Source organism: Protopterus annectens, chromosome 10.part0 (genome assembly GCF_019279795.1).
Source record: "Protopterus annectens isolate FY-2018-M chromosome 10.part0, PAN1.0, whole genome shotgun sequence".
In the NCBI taxonomy this organism is placed as follows: domain Eukaryota; kingdom Metazoa; phylum Chordata; order Ceratodontiformes; family Protopteridae; genus Protopterus; species Protopterus annectens.
The window spans coordinates 150,488,824-150,510,844 of NC_056744.1; the positions used below are offsets into that span (position 1 = coordinate 150,488,824).

The 22,021-nt window shown below is 38.9% G+C and overlaps 1 protein-coding gene across 2 annotated transcripts in view; it reads left to right on the top strand.

Moving 5' to 3' along the window:
- ARSG (arylsulfatase G) overlaps positions 1-22,021 on the top strand; it is a 1,771,349-nt gene that overhangs the window by 1,246,590 nt on the left and 502,738 nt on the right. For both annotated transcript variants that reach the window (XM_044085120.1, XM_044085118.1), the window contains exon 10: positions 4,872-4,992. In XM_044085120.1, coding sequence (XP_043941055.1) covers positions 4,872-4,992 — 121 coding nt within the window. The remainder of the gene's footprint in view (positions 1-4,871; positions 4,993-22,021) is intronic.

The window sequence follows — 22,021 nt, forward strand, 5'->3', positions numbered from 1 at the left end:
TCTCTGTGTAGAAACTGCCTCTACCCCTATTAGGGAGACCTACCAGTCTCCAATATGCCACCATAAGGGCTAGTGTGTCGGTTTGCATAGGCCCAGCCATGTTCCTCTCTCCCAGGGACCTGTTCTCAGGAAACAACCTATGCCACTCCCCTAAAGTGCCAGGCCACTAAAGGAGGAGGAACTTCCAAACTATCCCTTCAAGGTGAGCCTAAGTTGTATATTTTTTGCCCACCCTTCACCATGTGTTCCAGCTTCCCAAGCCGCTAGTCAATCTCAGGCATAGCTCTCAACTGTACATATTTTCGCAGAATGCCCAGATTTTTGCTTCTTATTTTTGGTCCGTTTCTCTAAAAATTGGGGTTTTCTGGAAAATCACTGGCAAATTATTGAGGGTTGAGGTCACAAAATAACGACAGACATTTAAGTTTCAGATTTCATACAGTTCAGAAAATTCATGCTAATGCAAAACCTGTTATTCTGTCAATTTTCTAAGTTTGGAAGAGCAATATTTAAAAAATGTCCCTATTTTGGGGCCTTTGCCCCCCCATTATTGATGGCTTTGTCCAGATTTCTAGCACTGAGAGGTTGAGAGTTATGAATTCTCGGGTCATCTGGATTGCAGTCAGAGCTTTATCCCACTCTGGCACAGAATTGGGGGGGGAGGGCTCACAAAATAGAAAGTGAAGGGATAGAACTGAATTTGTAGGCAAGTTATCTGCAAATACTGGGAGGAGAAAAATATGTAGGAAGTACCTAGAAATTTAGTGTATGAACAGCATTAGCTAATGTTCAAAAATAAAACAGGAGTGCATTAGTAAAAGAAACAGAGACTATGAAAAGGGAAAATGAAAAGGAAGAGAATGCTAAGGAGGCAAATTGAATAATTACTTTGGGAATTTTATTACATAAGGTCCAATACGGTTTCACTGGAAGAGATGAGTCTAGGCTTAGTAAAATCCGTTCTTGTCTGGTAATAGATATAGCATATTAAATACTGTTAGAGAATGGCCCTGGAGGGGTACGCCTTACTTGTATATACTTATGTAGAAAAATGACTTGGTAAATGAAGTAGCTGAAATGGTGTGGCCAAGTGAGAATGGAGAGCTTTGCAGAAATATATATTGGCTATATCTCATGCTATATTTTAGTAGACAGTGAATAAACTGGACAATTAAGTGAGTAATGAAATACTTTTCTGCATGGGATGAGCAGAGACGTTATGTCAAGAAACTCACTTTATGAACATCTGCATGACAAAAAGGTCCTGAAGGCAGGATACAGGTAAGAATGGATGTTAACCAGGAAAGTAGGAGAAGGACACACAACAGATGGAAGTAGCATCAGTGAGAAAAAGAGATGAAAGGTGACTGTAAAGTGATGCTGTAAAATCTAAGAACCGTGGATAAAATGAGCCACCTTGATTCTGTATTAATTCAATTTGGGGGGGGGTATACTTAAGTTGTATGGAAACAAAGGCTTATGGGATAAATAATGGGAAGTGAATATATGTAGACTAAAAATGAGTGAAAAAGACAGGAAGAGCAAAGAGCTAGGGGTGTGTGTTTGTAGGAATAAGGTGATACATGCCATTAAAAAGATTCAGAATAGCTGCTAAAGGCAATCTAAGGTGCTGGTTTTGAGGTTGGAGAGTGGAACAAGAGAGACCAGGCTGATGGTCACAATATGTGACAGGCTCAGGAAGAAAATTAGAAAAGAAAAAAATTAGAAGTATAGTCATGGGTGATGTAAATCTTCTGACAATGAATCCTTGAGATAAAATCATCCAGTTATAGCAGGGAAAAGGAAACAGTGTAAGATGGATGGATTTCAAAAAAATGGCTGTTGGAAAAAACTGACCTGCTAAATTAACACTTTTGTTAAGTATTCACAAAATAAGTGATAGATGAATTCAGCCAGTAGAAGCCTGGGATTCAGGAGTTAAGTAATATCCTTTTGTAAAAAACGATATGTAGAAATAAATCCAAAATCTACAGTGGCATACAAAAATAGATGCTGATGAGATTCTTTGATAGTAACATGGCAGAAGCACTGGCTAGGCACTTATGACACAGACGTTCATGGTAAATGTAGTTCACATAGATAAAAAGATGGTGATCAGTGAGATACCACAGAGGGCAGCACTGGGCTTGATCCTGTTTTTATAAGTGACACTGCTAAACAAGTGAATGACAAATACTGCATTTTTGCTAAAGCAACAATGATTATGATGTATGATCAAAAAAATATTTGAGAGATGTCAGGAATGTTTTCAAATATGGCACTATACATTCATTTCAAAAACACGCAGACTAATACTTGCGAGAAGTAGAATACAAAGAAAACAGTAGATGTTTTTAGGGGAAGCAACAGCAAGATGAAATGACAAAATGAACCTGGGTAACACATCAGATGGCCTAAAGTTAAGACAGTGTGGCACAGTGGTAAGGAAGATAGCTAGAGGACTGAAGTATAGTTATGCTATACTCCTGATTATTGGCACTGTATAACATTGTATTGCTACTTAATGCCTTGTAATAATCCTGTAACATTGCTGTTTAATGCTAATTTGTAATGAAAATTGTATAATATGTTGGAGCTTTTCTCCCCAGGCCTCCACTAAAGAAGGGCTCTTCAGCTCAGTCGGACAATCCTGGTCAACAAATGTAAAATAAATAAATAAATATGTGACAGCGGCAGCAGTAGTAGAACATCTAAACTTACTATCTCAAAGTATAGTTAATTTGTAAGGCTACATTGGCAGTAGTCACAGAAATTCTGGAGACTCCCCCTTTCAGTGTGTACCTCCTTAAGCATTTAAACCAACATAAAAATTCTCAAATATGCCTGAACAAGCACAGGCACAGACAATGCTTTATCCTGAAAAACTGAAAACCTTCTTGTTATAGTCAATTTAATACAAGTTTCTGACGGGGAGGCTGTGCTTACATTTTTGTGCCATGAATGACTGCTTTTTTTTAAATCTCCTACTCACAAAACAAGAAAACAGTAGTGCTCCTCCACTAATAGCCACTCTAAGGACCTAAACCTCTGCTGCCACATTAATCATGCCTGTTGGTAATGAAACATACTTAATCCAATTTATCCCCGGCTTCTGGAACAGAGTATCCTTGCATATAATGTAAAGCATTTCCCTTGCTACTTTTAAAAACAAACTTGGAGAATTGATGGGACATCATGAATGCATACCAGGAGTATGTGATGATGGTTCTTAACATGTTTTATAAAATGGCTAAACTTTCTGATAACCACTGATTCAGAAAACGTAGAATAAACCTATAAACCTCTGTGAGATATGATTAAGGCAGCTCCAAGCAGGTCAATAAAATAGTTCACAATCTGCTTCAAAAGCCATATAAAAAATAACACTGGAAGAGCTTAACATGTATGGTCTTGAATAAAGTAGGTAATGAGAGTATGTCAAATACTATTAAGTACCACAAGAGACTTGATATACCTCAGATGGCCACCATCTTTCAGGAAAGGAGTGCACAAGAACAAGATGATGTATTTTTGAAATGCAAGGTGTGCAATTAAAGCACATAGAAGCATTGTTTCAGAGAAAAGGAAGTGAATTACTAGAGTAGCCCTTATTGAAAGAGTTGGGAGAAAAGCAGGGCTAGAATTTAAAATATAAGATGGAGACATAAGGCTCATTTCCTGAGGAGGTAAAAAAAAATAAGCTGTTAGTTAAGCTGGATGCACAGTTTATTGCACATGGAGAGAAGCAGGTAAACAAAATATAGCAAACAGCCCTTTTCAAAGTTGTATGTTTATGTAAGATGCACAGAAAAGGGTTAACAGAATGTCAGGAGGATTGAGAGGACTGTGTTATAAAGAAAATCTCAAAGAACTATGTATACTGTGGTAGAGAAGATAAAGGGATAGGATACAGACAAATTAAATTATAATACAGCAAATGTGATGGGATTGTTTGGATGGTATTAAATTGAAAGGACATGTGGGAAGAAAAGGTAGGGTAGGGTATTAACTTGATGTGGAATATTTCAATGTAACTGTAATAAGTTTATTTCAGTGAAAGAGTGACAGAGCCACAGAACATGCTACCAGAAGGTTGTAACACATTATATGTCAGTAAAAGGTTTGCCCTCCAGATTAAAGAAGAAAAGAATATGGATAGAGTTACGTGATGTGGGTAAACAATACGACACTAAAAACCTTGGCAAACCATGAGCCCGCTTCCATTCACATATTCATGTCACTATGAGTCCAGTCTCCTAAAGTTTCTATTGACACCGGCACATTTTATTGTGTGATATCTTTCATCTCAGGAGTCAAACAATTCAGTGACTGTCAAGTTTAAGAATGGATAATACACTTGGCCAATAGTCATTCTCATTAATAGTAGTGACTACAGAAAGGCAACTCATCTTTTGTCCAAGGGGCAGAAGCTCCTACGTTAATTAATAATAATAATAATAATAATTATAATAATAACTATAGGAGATGTAGGAGGCAAACAACACACGCAATGGGGGCAAAATAATATTGGAAGGCTTGCTTTTGAATTGTCATTCACTACTGCTGCTTTTCATAAACTGAAATAGATGCCTCACTACCAAAGGACAAACAAACTTTTTAGGACAGAAAGTCACCCCACTTAAATAGAACATTCCAAATATATCAGAAGAGGAAGTTTGTTACTATGACAACAAAATGGCACAAAATATGTTCCAGTATAATTCTGATGAGCTTAAATATTTTTTCATATGTATGTTTTATTAAAAATATCACAAGCAGTTAAAACTGTTCTTGAGTCTATGGATTTGTTCTATAGGATGTTAACAGTTACAAAGTAATATTCGAATAATAAATATTCATTTTTCCTCTAGCATTTTAGATATCTTTCCAACTGTGCTGCACTTAGCAAATGTAAGCTTCCCACCCAACAGACGGTTTGATGGAACAAACATTTGTCCAATTATGTTTGGACAGTCACAGAAGGGACATAAGGTAAGAACTTTATCTTTAGTCAGCCTCTTGCTACTGAAAGATACAGCTCTGACAAAAGCCAGGAGTCAACAGGAGTCAGACCAGAATTAAGGGACTGAGCCCACCTACTTTTCTCAGCATGAGAGGGAAGAGGAAGGACGCTTCCATACAAATCCACTTTGAGCTCCTCGGTGAACACTAGAAAGCCAACTGAGGTTTTGCCTCATGGGAGATTGGGGCTTACTTTACTCGTAAAACTGAGGGACAGGTTCATGCATTACCCATTGCACACCCAGTTCCAGAGGCTTTAGTGGGCATGTGCAAGGGGAAGTATTAGAGAAAAGTAAAAGTAATAAATGCAGTAAATGCTGACTCAGATAAACTACAAAGGAGTGCAAAACTCTTGTGCTTCAGCATATTACCCTAAACATTACTAGAGCTTTATTTAATTGTCTTTTCTCCAAGTCAATAATAATATTATGTCATTCCTGAGAGAAAAGTAAAAATTCTGATTTCCCCTCAGGTGAATGTCAGCACCTCCCCCAGCATGCTTGGCCCTCACTCTTAGAGGAACAAATGGGCCTATAGGGCTCTTGTCTCTAGGGGTGTGAATGGATCAACAGAGTGGCTGGGGGGTGTAGAGTAGCTTGTTGGTTAGAAGGGATCAGACCAAAAATAAGAAAAAAGGAACTTGTTGTTTGATGACTTATAAAGAGGACACTATGTAATATATTTCATGAAGTAATCATTTTGTAAATTAAATGTATTTGTTTATTTATTTGAGTCTGTTAACCAGCATGGTTCACAAATGACCAATTTCAGTCTTAGTCTGGGGAGAAGTAGAGCAGTAAATTTAAAGTACCAGTACAGACAGAGTGTCAATGCAATACAGTGTGCATGACATGGTTAGAATCATGTAACAATAAGGTAAGCATATTTACGCATCCATCTTTACATCATACAGCTGGCTGAAGTTCAGAGGAACTTAAGCATTATGGAAAAGTCATATACAATGTCTTCAAGAGAGTTAAATCTTAAGTTAAGTGTGATATACAGTTAGATGCATACAAAGAGCAAAAAACTTTTTCAGACTGAGGGAATAGTGTTTTGGGTCAGGCATAGGTTTGTATATTGGTTTAAGAGGTTCAAATATAAAATCTCAGCAGCAGTACATGAACAAGGGATGTATCCTGTCTGATCTTGGGGAACTGTCTATATGCATTTGTTTAACATCATTGTTCTTACATGTTTAAAGTAGAACAGTGGAATATAGGGAGGAGGTTTAGAGAATAGGAATGTGATTAGAGTGCTGTTCGATACTGATGGGAGACTGCAGTATTCAGGGAAATTGGCCAAGTGGTATAAACTTAGGTTGTTGTGTTGCATTGGGTTGACGAGGTTGATCGACCTGTTAGCTGATTAACTTCTTTTCAGAACTGTTTAGAAGTTTTGATCACAGAGTTTTGTTTTGATTTCATGAGCTGACATTTGTATTATCTTATGGCTTGCTTTGCAAGGTTTCTGAGTTGTGTAAACTCATTGCTGGTGTCTTTGATAGGGTTATCTTTCCACATGTGCCAAGATTCATCTCTTAGTTAAAGGAGAGATTTAAATTTGGTACTAAGGCCAATACTGTCTAGGCATTGGCCAATGTAAGGTCATTTTTTTCTGGCAAGTTAAGTAAACAATGACGCTGTCAGGGTGGGTGGCACTCTGTATATGGACTTTGTCTTCATTTATTGTGCCCCATGTCTTTTGACATTGATGGAAAACATCCCTGGTTTTGGACCTGCTTCTGGAACTTGGAGTTTGCAAAGCTAAAATGTAGATTTCTTTTTAAATGGATCTTACCTTACCAAATATTCACAATGGCAACATGCTTCAAAAGCTTGAGAAATGTTTTATTTATATTTTGATATGTGCCAACAATGTGCATTCTGATGTCACAGCAGACATTTCGCATATACATTTATGAAATATTTAAAGCAATTTAAAACTCTGTGTTAGTATAAAATCTGTAAAGCCCTTTCAAAACTCCATGTTACTTTGAGGTATACTAGCTTTAGCTCACAAAAGACCAGTGCTGAATTGTAAGAAGTCTTTGTACATTTCAGAAAGCTGCTTCTGAAGGAATACATGCACAATATCTGGAAAGTTGTTTCATCAGTTGTATGTAAAAGATGGCAATGCCATTAGGAGATTCCATTAGACAGAAAGTGTAGATCCATGGGAACCTATGACTGGATGAAGACTGAACTCTTGAGCTACAGTTACCCAAAGTTCAACCTAACAATGATCAGAGTTCGCCCACAGGAACTCACTCTCTCCTATATCTACTGTACTGATGGCCTTTTGGGGGGAGGATTTGCCCCTTCAAGTTATTGCAACTCTAGAGTTGGTAGCTATAAATTTGGGGGGTGCAATGGGCTTGTCACTTTGCAAAAAAAAAAAAAATTTTAAAAGTATTTTTTCAGCTGTTTTTCAGCAAATGCAGTTTGGGGATTCAAATCCTTGGTGTGCTGAGTTTTGCCCGCTCATAGTGAAAGCAGGTCCTTTAGGCACAATTTGAATGCATAAGCTAATGAGGTGTAGCAGCTTGCACCAAATGTTTTCTACCAATATAGATGCACTTTTACTTCTATTTTATTTTATTTTTTTCAACAAAATTGTTGAACAAGTTAACCAAGCAAGAGTAGAAGGAAGGAAATGGGAAGCTATTTATTATGCGTGTTTATGTTAATGAGATGACTGGTTTTAGTATACACTTATTGTTATGCTTTCTGTTCTTTTCCAGTTTGCATGAAAATATCTTCCTGTTCTAATCATATTATTTATTTATTTGTAGTTATTTATTTATTAGCATTTGTTTACCAGGATTGTCCATTTGGGCATAAGCTGCTCCTTTTCAGCAGAAACCCTGGGAGAAAGCTCCAAGTATAAATGCATTTACAAAAGGTACAAAAATCATATACAAGACATTACAATCCCCTGGATTCAGCAAGCCCCGCATGGTGTGTAGGAACAGTGCAGGAGACCCAGGAGGCAATATGTCCGCCATGCAATCCAGGAATAAGCTGCAGGGATGTGCACGAGCGCTCCTGCACTATTCCTGCATGGACACAGCTCCTGTATGCAAATTACCCCATTTGCAGGTGAAAACCATGCAAATGAGATGAATTTGCGATCCAGGAAGCTGGCAGCCGGCCCTGCAGGACTAGTGTAATCTGCAGAAATGTACTCTGTTAGTAACCGAGTACATTTCTGCAAACTACAAAACGGAGCCATGACAGCTCCAAATACAGGGTGTATATAATATGTTAAGCATGCCAATGGCCAAATATATGGCCATTGGCATGGAAAACAGTAAAAAAAAAAAACTTTTATATTTCTTTTTAGCCGATTTCAGCTGTTTAAGCATGGGGCAGTGGCATGCAAATGGGATCGGGCCAAAAATAAAAAAAAATCACTATTTAGCCATTATATTCAATGGCAGGCAGAAGACAACATGGCCAGTGAATATTGGTTGCTAAGGGGGGAGGCTCAGTGTGGGACCTGTAACTATGCATTAGCAGGCAATCCTGTGCAAATGAGGGGAATGATACTGAATCCCAGATTTCCCCTCAGTGCTAGCCAGAACCCAACAGTGTAAGTGCAGGAATATCTTGGTGTAAGCCTAGGAGTTAGCTGACATCATAGGGGGGTGTCAGGCATACTGTTAGTGGATTAGAGCCCTGTGGCTCAGGTTTGCCCTTAGCTTAGCAGAGCTAAGCAAGGGGTTTGTCTGAGGCTGCCTAGCACTCTTTACATTGCCTAAGCAGGTGTGTGCGCTGTGCACTGGGTTTTAAAGGAAAAAAAAGTAAACCAGGAAATAGCAGCTATGTGCACATTTCAGCACTGTGTTTGTGTGGCGTGCCCCCAGGCTTAAACAGGTAGGCAATGGGAAGGGAAAACAGCAGTAGGAAGGCAATCAAGGAGAATTAGCATAGCTGGCAGGTGAAATGTATCAGAATCAGCCAATTACAGAGGCAGCAGACCACCCCAGCCCAGAACACTACTATAAACTATGCAAACACCTTTCCCTTTGTTTTTTTCCACATACTCTACACCACCGGTGTATACAAGCATAGAAGTTTTAACAAACAAAAACAACAAAATGATAGGGGCTGCAGCAGCTACCATACATCAACATGAGAAAGAGGCTGAGGGTGGTGCGGATGAGAATGCTGTTGACCAACCCACAGTGAGGAGACAGAGAAGAGTGTACAGACCACGGGTAACCTACCAGAGACTACATGAGCTGGAGATAGTGGAGTGCTATAGGGTGGACAGGGACCTTCTACAGCAAATTGTTGAGCTGTGCCGGCCACGCCTGACACACAGAACTAACAGAGGGGAACCCATCCCAGTGGATACCAAGGCATGTGTAGGCCTAAGAATACTAGCCACAGGTACCTTCCAAAGGCCAACTGGGGATATCATGGGGATCGCACAGGCATCAGCATCCAGGGTACTCCACCAGTTCCTGGATGCCATGTCAGAAACTGATCCAAGAAATCCCCCTTTTGCCGCTTCAGATCGGCATAGTGATGCCTGACCTGCTCACCAGTTCGGGGTATGCCAGCGGCACTGGTGAGGTCATGGGCAAGATGGTCCTAAGCTTCTGCTTTGTATTGGGAACCCTGGTACTGGCCCTGCAGCAGTCTCATATTATGGTCTTTCACAAGGAGTCCTGCCATGACTCTGGACTCCTGGATGCCCCAGCACTGTGCCCAAAAGCGCACACCCTCTCCCATTCCAGACATAGTGCCTACAAGGGGAAGCTACAACCAGTTATGAGATGTATTCCCACCTGTTGGGTTTAACTAGGGCTGATTTCCCACACTTTGCTGTGATTGGATTGTTTTGAAAAGGCTAAGCTATGGGCAAACCTGCTTACCTATGGCTGGCATTACTTAAAGGGGTATACCAATGGGCAGATTGAGTTAGCTGGCCTACTAAGCTGGGCTGTGCAATGCTTAGCATTGCTTAATATTTATGTTGCATTATATTTGCATTGTGGCATTGATTTATTATTCATTACATGTTATACATGTGTTTGGTATCCATGATTCATGTGTATACACACTGTATGGGGTCCTTGTGTTTATTAGGGGATTTCAACACTTTATTACATTGACACCTCACATCTGGGCTTAATGCAGTACTCCAGTTCACATATTTATGCCCTGTAGTTGGTTATATAATATAAAACTGTATATAAATTAATTTCGCATGTTCAAGTTGTATTTCCTATGGTGAGGATCTTTTTGTTGGTACCTCAGTCTTGTATACTACTGTGATGGCTTAGTGGTTAATTACTGTGAGTATAATGCACAGGGTCCTGGGTTCAAGACCTGCAAAGGCTGTTTATTTTGTTTCTGTCCAGAACAGCGGTTGTTGCATACAGAGTAATTAAGGCACTTTTAAGCAATTGTAAGCGGGATTGCTCAAAGGTAAGCAATGCTACCCTCTAGTTAAATATGTTTACAGAGAGTTAGCTTCAATATTGCTTAGCCTGTGTGCACATTGCTTACCCCCATGCAAACGGGCTTAAACTCACTTACTACTGCTTAAATATGCGTACTCCTACTTACTACTGCATAACTATACTTACTGTTGCTTACTAGTGCTTACACCCACTTACCACTGCACTAATTTAGACAGTGATGTCTAATGGTCCTTGGGCAGGCGGTGGATTTGGCACCTGTATGGATTTATTTGTATCCCTGATTCCTGTGTATATATATTGTATGGGGCACTTGTGATTATCTGTGGACTTTGCAACATTATGACAATGACACCTCACATCTGCATTTAATCCAGTACTACAGTTCACAAATATATGTTATGTTGTAGCTTATGCAACAAAAAAATTGATCATACAGTGATTTGACATGGAAAATGTATTGTACTGGAGTGGGACTCGAACCGGGAATGACTGCTCGTAAGGCAAATGCTCTACCCACTACACTATTGTTGTATTGCTTCATTTGCATATATCTTGCTTTTTATCCTCTTGTGCCATTTAAACTGCATTAACCGTAGCTAAGCGATGGGCAAACCTGCGCACCTACTGTTAAATTTGATCTGTTTCATTAAAAAAAAAAAAATCTTCATATTTAAATGTTGTAAGTAATGCTCTTGTACACTTGGGGGATGTTGCTGGGGGTATGCAAACACCTATGAGCAGTCTCACTCATTCTTACTCCTACACTGCTGTTCTTGATTACAGGGGCATGCATATTCTGAGAGCTCTGCTCTCAGACGAGCCCCCTGCACTTTTACATGCTCCGTGTCCGTTTAGGAGCTCAGGCAACATGCCTTCATTACTATGCATGGCGCGCTGCCGTCCTGCTCCTAAATGGCCTGACTTTAAACAATTTAACAGAATGAGTACAAACAGAACAGATAGTAAAACACAGGGAGAGTTTTACAAAAGACAATAGTACAAATCAATAGAAAAAAAATTTGCAAGTCATGAGTAGCATCTAATACATGAGCACAATTTTAGTTCAAAAAAAGAAAGCGGAAGGAAGTTCTTTATGGGAGCGTGCTATTAAAAAGTGAGCTTTGAGGAAAAAAGTCTTTAAGTAACATGATTGGTGAAAGTGATAGTTGTACAGCAGTGTACCGGATGAACATTTTTGGTGAAGGTGATAGTTATACAGCAGTGTACAGGAAGAAGATGATTGGTGAAAGTGATAGTTACACAGCGGTGTACAGGAAGAACATGATTGGTGAAAGTGATAGTTATACAGCAGTGTACAGGAAGAACATGATTGGTGAAAGTGATAGTTACACAGCCGTGTAAGAGATGACTATGATAAAAAGACAAGTGTGAGAGACAACAGCAGGTAAATAGGTAGAAGTGCCAGCACAAAAGTACTTTGATCATACATCCGATATGGTAGAAGTTGAAACAGATGAGTAGTAGATAGGCTGAATAACAGGAAGGCTAGGGAAGGTAGAGCAGGAAGATGGAGGATTATTGTTGTAAAGAGAGGCTATAAGGTGCCATTGTGTGGTTTGTGGTTGGAAGACAGAGCTGCAGAAGGGATATGATGTGAAAGTGGATGAAAGAAAAAGGGAGAGAAAAATAATGGTAGTGAACCAGGAGATGCTAAAGGGGAGCACCACAGTGTAATAAAAATAAGTGGGGCATGAGGAAAATAGTAGGAAGTAGAAAGGAAAGGAAAGGAAAATAGGCTGCAAATATATCAGCATAGTGTCTGTAGATACAGTGAGGGATATCAGAGCTTATAATACACTGTGTGAATGGATAGGAATTTTTGTCTAGCCTGGAGCTGAGCAGGAACACAGCTATTGGGTGGTGTTTTAATTGGGGCTTGAAAGATTTCACCTGAGGTATTTGTTTAAGGGCAAGGGGGATAGAGTTCCACATTTTAGAGATTTAGGAGAAATAGAGAGAGATGCCAGCAGAGTTGTTTGATTTATTTATTAGAAATAGTTTTTTTACCTAATGAGTAAAGAGACCTGTTTGGAGAGTAGTGTTGAAAGATGCGAGTTAGGGCAGGGCATTTCTCAGGTTTGTGAATAAGTTTACTTATAGTAAAGAGTTGAAACAGAGTGAGGAACTGATGCAGTTCGCACCAATGTAGCTGCTAAGTGCTACACAAGTGTGAGACACACACTGCTCCAGAAGATTGGTCTGGCTTGCCTGAAGATTAATGAGAATGGGGGAGGGGGGCTGTATAAAGGAGAGTTGCAAGAGAAAAATTGAAGCAATGTACTTTGTAGTATAGTCTGTTAGATAACATTTTTCTGATAAACAGTAACATTTTTTGGTGACTTTTTATTACATCTTTCATGTGGTAGTCAAATTTTAAATTGTCATTAATTATTACACCTAGTAATTTAGTATGAGTTACAAGTTCAATTTTTATGTTGCCTGTGAAAGTTATAGTGAAAAGAGATTTCTGAGCAGATAGTTGCTTTTGGGGTGACTAGAATGAACTTGGATTTTTGGAGGTTTAGAAAACATGGAGTATCAGATAGCTATGTTTCAACAGAAGTAAGGAAATCCTGGATTGTTGTTGCAATGTACCCATTTTTAGCAACACAGATTATAATGGAATCATCCAAATATTAGATGAATTTTGCATGCTGGCTTGCTGAGTGAGATCGTTCACAAATATCGATCATTCACAAATATCGATCGTTCACAAATATCTTGAATAAGGGCCTTTGAATCAAGTGGACTCTTAACTGCTATGGGAAGGAAAGAGGAGATACTGTTTTGCAACTTAGCAGCCTGCTGTCTACAGGACAGTTGCTGTCAAACAAAGTGAGTGTGGGTGACTTTAGACTTAAGGAGGACAACTTTTGTAGCAGTTTTGTGCATGTATTTACTTTACTAGTATTAATAACATGCAGCCAAACCTTCTTCAAGCAGCCTTATATGCAAAATAAATTAATTTAAAAAGTGTATTTTGCAGCTCTGTTCTAGTGCTTGTTCTTGGGTTGTATTTCTAGGAAGAGTAAATTAAGTCTATTTGGGTGTAGCAAAATGGTGAGCAGAAGTAATAATACTTTAACACCTCACTTTTATAGAATCATAGAAACTACAAGGCAACTGGGTCCTCTGGCCATTTAATCCTTGCCAGCACCCATACCTCTCATTTGTCCGGATTTTTAAATAATGTCTAAATTTTTCCCTCACTTTTTTGGTCTGTTCCCATAAAATTTGTGGTTTTCTGGCAAATCATTGAGGGTTGAAGTCACTAAATAATGACATACTATTGAGTATCAGATTTATACTTCAGAGAACATATGTTAACACAAGTCTTTTTATTCTATCAACTTTCCAAGTTTGTAAGACCAATATTTAAAATCTGCCCCTATTTTTGAGACATTATTCCCCCATTATTTTAGGCTGTGTGCAGATTTCTTGTTGTAAGAGGTTGAGAGGTATGCCAGTACCCCTTTAGAACTTACCTCATTTTTCAAGGAGTAACAGGCCAGTCATAAAAGGGTGAGTTTGAGGATACTCATCCAGTTGTCGGACTCCTTTCTGAAGGAGGAATGTGTATCACATTGGTTAATTTAAAGCAGAAGTTTGTTCCAGAGAAGGCATGAGCATTGTGTGAAAAATCTGTTTCTCCACCATGTTTGTTCATTTGTTGAAAAAGGTTTATATCACTGGTTCTAGTGTTAGTGGAATTGTTTCATTTGTGGAGATATAAGAGTTCTTGAACTAATGGATTCCTAATGGCCTAAAAGGCAAGATACAGATCACCTCTAAGGAGACTGCAGGACAACAAATAAAGGGTCAGTGCTCCCAGCCTCTCTTGGTAGCTCTTGCCTTTTAAGCCTGTGATACTTTTAGTTAGGAACCTCTGGGCTGTTTCCAATTGCTTGACATGACTAATAAAAATATATCCCAAAAGGAGTACTGCATTCAATGATAAATCTGATCAAAGTGGAATATAAGGTAAGAACTTCCTAAGATCTAGATTAAATACCTTTAGAAGCCGGGGCACCATGTAAAAAGATCTAACTACTGTTGCAGCATGATGGTCAAAGGTAAGAAAGTTCTTTACCCATATTCTAAGGTTTCTCATAATGTTTTCATTTTGAAGTGGCATGTTGTCTATACTACAAGATGGATGAAGGGATTGCTTACCAAGTACAGTGATATTGCACTTTTTAGCATTTAGTTTTAAGCCTTTTTCTGAGCATCATCTGTTGACATGGTTGAGTTCCAATTGTAGCTTCTGCCTATCAGAGGGGGATTTGAGGATGACACCAACTTTACAGTTGTCCACAATCTTGGTTTGCCAGAGATCACTATTTGTAATTTGGAGATCTGCAAAGTAACTGACATATAGTAGAGTTCGCAGCACAAATCCCCGAGGAACACCACTGGTCACTTTCTTTAGTTTACTAAGGACACCACACTCCTGTCACCCTCACAACATCTGTTCTGTTCCTCAATCAATTTGCTATCCAACCATCTTGTAAGGGTCAGTCTGGTACTCATTCAGCTCATTCACTTGGCTGAAGGATGCTATATGGACAGGATGTCCACTATATACAGCTTTTGTTACTGTGCCAAAGAAGTTGACCAGATTCATTAGACTGGATCTACTCTGTGGGTCAAGTCTTATAAGATTTTTGATATCATAGTTAATTAAGTTATGAGAAGTTCTATGGCTTTATAGGTGAGCCACAGAGTTAGATTAGTGGGTGTGTAGTTTTGGGTCAGTGATGAGTTCATCCTTTGCTGTCAAATATGAAACAAAATAGTTTCAACATTTCTTGATGTACAGGATTTTCTAATATATCAGTGACACTTTTAATGCTAACCACTACCTTTAATCTGAATGCATTAGCAAAAGTCACAATACACAATGCTTGAACAAATTTGCAAATAGAGTGACCCTGAATTATAGCTGAAAACAGTCAGTATGCCAGGCCAGGTAACCAGTAAACACATATGTAAATAAAATATGTATTCTTTTAATACTGTCTTTTTTTTCTAAAAGAAAGACTGCAGTTTCAATAAATCCAGTCACTTACCCTGCACATTCATAAATTTCAGTATTTTAATTAACTTTATGTGCAGGATACCTCTGCCATTAACTTACTGCAACCGGAACTGGATTTATGTTTAAAATCTTTCTTCTGGGATTATTTAGCATTGGTCTCTCACACCCATAGCTAGTGTGCTAGGCAAATGCTGCTACTCCTTTCATATTATAACAGCAGTATGCCTTGTACCAAAAAGTAAGCTACCTAAAAAGTTAGTGTGTCCTTTACACCACAAAAGTGTTTCTAAAGTTGCTCTCATTACCAAATTACCTTTAAAGTATGCAGTAGAAACCTAGAGAGCTGAGCATTACTCAGTTAGCCACTCACTCACCCACACACAAAAGAGAAAGAAGAAGAAGAAAGGTTGTTTTTTTATTATTTCTTTGAACTCCCAATGATATCAAAGCTGCCTCCAGAAACCAGCCTGTTGCCCATACTAGGAATATGTAGTCTTCGGTATACCACCACAAATCACTGTTTAAACTAAATTTAATGAATAAAACTTAGGACATAAAATCATAAACAATAGAAATCCAGTCCAATAAGCGCTTTCAGCTATTCAGCCTTCTTCAGATCGTATAATCTGGATTCCACTCATTATAACTTTAAACTAGTATATGTCCAATCTCTCCTTTAGTTCACATACACACCCTTATTCTAAAACCAATGGTGGTAAAGCATTCCAAATGTTCAGCCTCTTTTGTTAAACAGCTAATCAAGGTTTAAAAGTTATAAAAACTGTGGCTCAAACAATAAGAGCAGGAGATGTCCATAATCGCACTGAGTTACGAGAAGTAAATTGGATTGTAAATATGCGAGCGAATCGCCCTCCCGGCTTAAATAGTGTGGTTCCTTTGAAACCCATACTAAAAGCCAGGAGAAATACTACTTGCTGCAAATAAGAGGTTTGGCCATTTATATATAACTGATTGGCTGTAAAAAGGGTGGGTATCCCCTTTTTAAAGCTTGATAACTCAAATTATATGATCTGAAGAAGGCTGAATAGCCAAAAGCACTTATCGGACTGGGTTTCTATTGTTTATGATTTTATGTCCTAAGTTTTATTCATTAAATTTGGTTTTAACTGTGATTTTGGACTGCCATGGTGGTATACCGAAGACTGCATATTCCTTGTTTGTTTCTCTTTCTTCGGTACCTCTAGCTGTGTTATGGAAGCATTTTTCTCCCTGTTGCCCATACTGGTCACTTGTTATGCATTTGTTGCCATTGAGTAATAGATGTCAAAGGACATTAAAGGTTCTTGCAGTAGATTATTGGGTGATGAGATAATTGTTTAATTGGAGCAGTTTGATATAAAATGGGAATGGTTGGTGGCTTATGTTATTCCTTGAAGGCTGTTTGACGAGGTACCAGAAGCACCATTAAAAGTTGGAGTTTGTTTCTAGTGACTGTTTCCTGAGTGTATTTTTTTGGCTACATGGTTACCAACCATGTAGATTCAGGGCTGACAGCACGAGTAAGATGCAAATGAGGTCAAAACTCATTAGTATTGCTTAGTCGCAAAAAATTGTAACTGTGTAGGGATGTAAACTTCGTGTAGGCACTTCCACAGTGTTTGTTTTCAATGAATAGCAGCAGTGCATAATGACATCAGGGGGTGTGTCAGGTTACACTTACAGAGATGTACATGTAAGTCTGTAAATGGTGAAAGTGCATGCAAGGAGTGCACAGTTCACAAGTTCTGTTTCATCCTCTTTATTTTTTTGTTAAAATATGTTGTCTCTGTCCACCTTAAGCTATTTTTTTAATTATTTTTGTCATTGTTTGTACAATATGGTGCTTAGCGCAATTACGGAAAAAAAAGGAGGAATGAATGGCAGGTTCTCTATGTTTGAAATCTAACTATTTATCTGGCAGCAGTGTATGTGTAGGGCTGAGGTACAGATGGTCTTAGGTTCTAATACAGGGTGTGCAAACTTTAAATCACTTTTTGTGCTCCATATTTGTGTGATATCATGGGAACGAGGAAAGCAATGATAATATTGCCTGTGTTTACATAGGTGCATGCAGGGGAGGGGAGGTGCATGCAGCTGCACACAGGTGTGCATTGTGCACTAATGAGCAGCAACAGAATGAACACACTCAGTTACGTAGCAGGTGTGTTTCATAGGTGCCAATTACCACATAAGCAGGTGATTTTCAGCACAGTGGAGCTATTCGACAAGCTATAAAGCATCAATGTAGCCTCCATTCTGTTTTTTCCTGAATACTTCAATACTATTTGAGTAGAGACAGTGATAGTTTAAAGGGACACAATGCTAGGGACTGCTGCAGCTTTGCTCCATATGTATGTGCTAGAGGCTGAAGCCAATGCTGTTGGTGCTCTTGACAATAGACCTAGGCCAAGAAGGAGAAGAGTGTTCATGCCCAGGGAAACTTTTCAGATGCTACATGACCTGGAGTGCTACAGGGTGGACAGGGACACATTACAGGAACTCTGTGAGCTCTGCCACCCTCAAGTCATAGCCAGAGCCAACCGAGGGGAACCCATCCCATTGGAAGCTAAGGTTTCTGTAGCCCTTAGAATATTAGCTACAGGTACCATTCAAAGATCAACTGGGAACATGATAGGTGTGTTACAGGCATAAGTATCCAGGATCCTCCACCAATTCCTGGCTGCTGTGCTCATACATGCCATTGAGCACATATGTTTTCCCCATAGTTCTGAGGAGAGGGACAGCAATATCCAACTCTTCTACTGGGTAGCATACTACCCAGAAGTATTAGGTGCCATAGAGTGTACTCATGTACACATTAAGGCACCACCTGGTGACCAGGGTGGAATCTACATTAACTGCAAGGGATACCACTCCATCAACTGCAAAGTCATGTGTAATGCCTAGGGAATTATTTTGAATGTGTATGCTGGCAACCCTGGCAGTTATTATGACTCCTATATCTGGTACACATCACAACTGTATCAGATGTTTGCTAGGGGGTATATTCCAGAGGGGCATTTACTAGAGGATGCTGGGTATGCATTGTAACTGTGGCTGATGACACCCATCAGACGTCCAGACACAGCCACAGAAGAACACCATAATGAGGCACACATTCAAACCAGAAACAGCATAAAGTGTGTGTCACAGTTTTGGTGCCTAGATACATCTGGTGGAGCCCTGCAGTATAACCCAGACACATGTACTCAGATCTTCACAGTATGTGCTATGTTACACAATCTGATCCTGTGAAAACAGTTGCAGCAGGATCAGCAAGGGGAAGGGACACATATCCCCCCCAAGGTCACCGTAGCCAGTCAGAGGAGGAGTCAGAGGGGGAACCATCAGCTGCTATGGCTGGAGACAGACATAGGCATGCTTGGTATGCCCTTGCTTTGGCTAAAAGACAATGCATTGTACATTCTCTGATGACCTACATACCTAATACCTTTTTCTTACTTGCATACATATAGTAAAATTGATGCCAGGCAATTAACACAACCTTTACCTCCTCATGTATTGGCTGTGTACTGCTTGCATCAGACAGAGTCAGCCCTGAACTAAAACTGTGTCAACTGCTGCATTTGCAAGGTGTCTTGAACCTAGAGTGTATTTTTTAATAATATTATGGCATATCTTTGTATTTCTTAACTTGGTACAGTAATCAAGTAAATATTGTTGGATTTCTACAGAAACTACCTTAACATGTGACAACAGGGCAACAATTTTACTTACATGTTCCCAGTAGTAAATCTTAGGCCTCAGGCATCAAAGATTCACACAATCATCCCAATCAAAAGTACTGATGATCAGTGTTTGCCCTCAGTTTAGCACCATATCTTTGTACTGGCAAATCATTAAAGAGAGAAGTTAGAAAGTAATGATACACGTTGCAGTTTCTGACTTCACAACCCTTCCCAAGATCAAACAACAGGCAGAATGCAGAACAAGGAGAGTAACAAGAGCACCATATCCTTGTTTGTGCCATAGCAGTAGCTCACCTTTGCTCCACACCAAAAGAACAGGCTATGCTTGTTTGTGCCATAACAGTAACTCACCTATGCTACCCCAAAAGAACAGTATATGGTTGTGCATACCATCCAACCTGGCCTTCAGTTGTTGGCAACTGCATATCAAATTACTCTCCCAGTTAATATCCTCTCTCAATTTAAGACCAAAAAAATTGAATGGCTTACACACTGCATGTCTCACACTACTCATCAGATAAGTGATAAATTACCAACAAACACAGAAATGCAAGACACAGCTGTATATTTGCAAGCATAATCATAACAGGTTGTCTGCTCAGTAAGTGCACTATGCCCAAATATAATAATGATAATTAAATGTACAGTTAACAGCTGATGGTTTGATAGCAGCGTACATTCTCCTACAGTTGATTGTGTGAAGAATGACTAGTGTGAGAGTTCAAATCCTGAACTATGTAGAAATATCTCATGTATACTATCATGTTCTATTGTGTATGTCATACACTGGTTTTACTCATTTCATGTATTTCTCCTTTTTTTCCTTCAATTTCTTTATCCTATTACTTTTACCAGACAACAAATACATTACATGTTTGGCTGTGCTCATTTGGTTTGCATGAAGTGCCTCATTGTAGAAACAGGACAAACCAAACCACCTAGGAAGCAGACAGCTACAAATATAAACTAGATATACTAAATTAATGCTCTTGGGCATCGCTAAAACCAGGCCTGAACTATCAGACATTTACAATGCAGTTCACATTTGTGCATTGCTTACCTATGAGCAAACAGGTGTCCAAATGAAATTTAAATGAAGAAAATTAAAGAAAGAGAAAAGCAAATGTCATGTTGTCATACAATCTTTGAGCAGAATCAGTGCTGTGTCATAACTCTCAGCCTTCCACCTCCAAAATGAGGAACAGTAGCCCACATAATGTGGAACAAATGGGCAAAATGTGGAAAACATACTAATGGCTTACTAACATCTGAAACTAGGAAGGTTATATGATGGTTAAAATGTGCTGGTTTTACTTATATGAAAGATTTTTTAATGAATTAATGTGATTAATTTCTATTTGCCCTGGATATCAGTGACAATTTTCATAACACTGGATGTGTGACAGACACTTTCAATGTGAAACTTCGTGCAACATGAACTTTTTAAGACCCAAATGAGGCATGTTCCTCATGATGAGGTACACTTGAGAGGTATGATATGTGCAGTCCTGGTGATCATTGTGGCATTTTGCTCAGATATGCACACCGGAGCTGCTGGAACTTACACGGAATTGCTATCTATGTTCACTTGCAAACTTTTGAGGCTAGCAACCTTACACAAAATGCTATCTGCATTCACCTAAGACATTTTGCAGCCAGCAACACTGCTGCAAGCCACAAAACCTTGTTTAGGCATGCTGTGTCTCATTAATATGCATTCCACAATGCAGTGAGATGAGCAACATATCTGTGGTAACACTCTGTGTAGGCTTTGTGCAAAGCCTACATGGAGTTTATTCAATCCTGGGAATTAGCTACTCCATCTTTCCTGTGTTTGACTCTCTAATGTTTGGATTTACTCAACAAAACATTCATAGAAGTGTAAATTTTTAAGTCTGCTTCAATTTTCTTTGCTTGCACATTAAAGGAAATCTCCGCCTTAGAACTAAAATAAAATCTGTTTTTTTTAACTGTTATCTTTGTTTTCCGAGCTACTTTGACACCTCAAAATCATGCTAAGTGCTTCTTATACAGTTTTAATATGTTTTTCTATAAAAGGATGCACATGGGTTTAACAGAGTAACGTGATTTTGTTTTTCTTCAGCACTTTCCCTTTTCCATAATCCATCTGAAGTCTGCTTTATATGAGTCATGCTAGACATAAGGAAGTAGTTGTGTATTCTCATACCATTGACATATAATGGGATTAGTGTCAGTCACTGTCATCTTATACGCCTTCTGTAACAGGGCTGCTTCTTTTGTTTGTAGAATGACACAATTTTATGCGTGTATCTCAGAACCTGTTTTACATTCAGGGGTTTAGAAATCAAATTAACTTTTGTACTTAAAAGCTCTCAGTGCTACCCCCAGACACCTACCACTTAAAAATGGACACATCGCTCACATTGCTGCCCCAGCACTTAATAAATATGAGTAACATTTTCAGCTGTTCCTTCTAAACTATTAAAATATTGTTTTCAGATTAGTGATATAGCACCTGTTGTTAAAGGCATTCATTTAGACAGATGTAGACATAACATGCATGAAAAAAGCCATGTTGATATGATGCTCTGAAACAAAATGGACTCAGTAGAGCACAAAGAGTATTTCTGGCTGCATCATTGTATACATTATACTAAGGATTTATACAGCTGCAGCCAAAATGGTTGCTAAATTGCAGGTCTTTGTTTAAAGTATCCTTTTGTAGTCCAAGACGAATTGACAGCCCCTTACCTACCTGAGGTGTAAAAACTGCTTCTTCATTAAGAGGTACTTGCAGTTATCTGTAAGTGA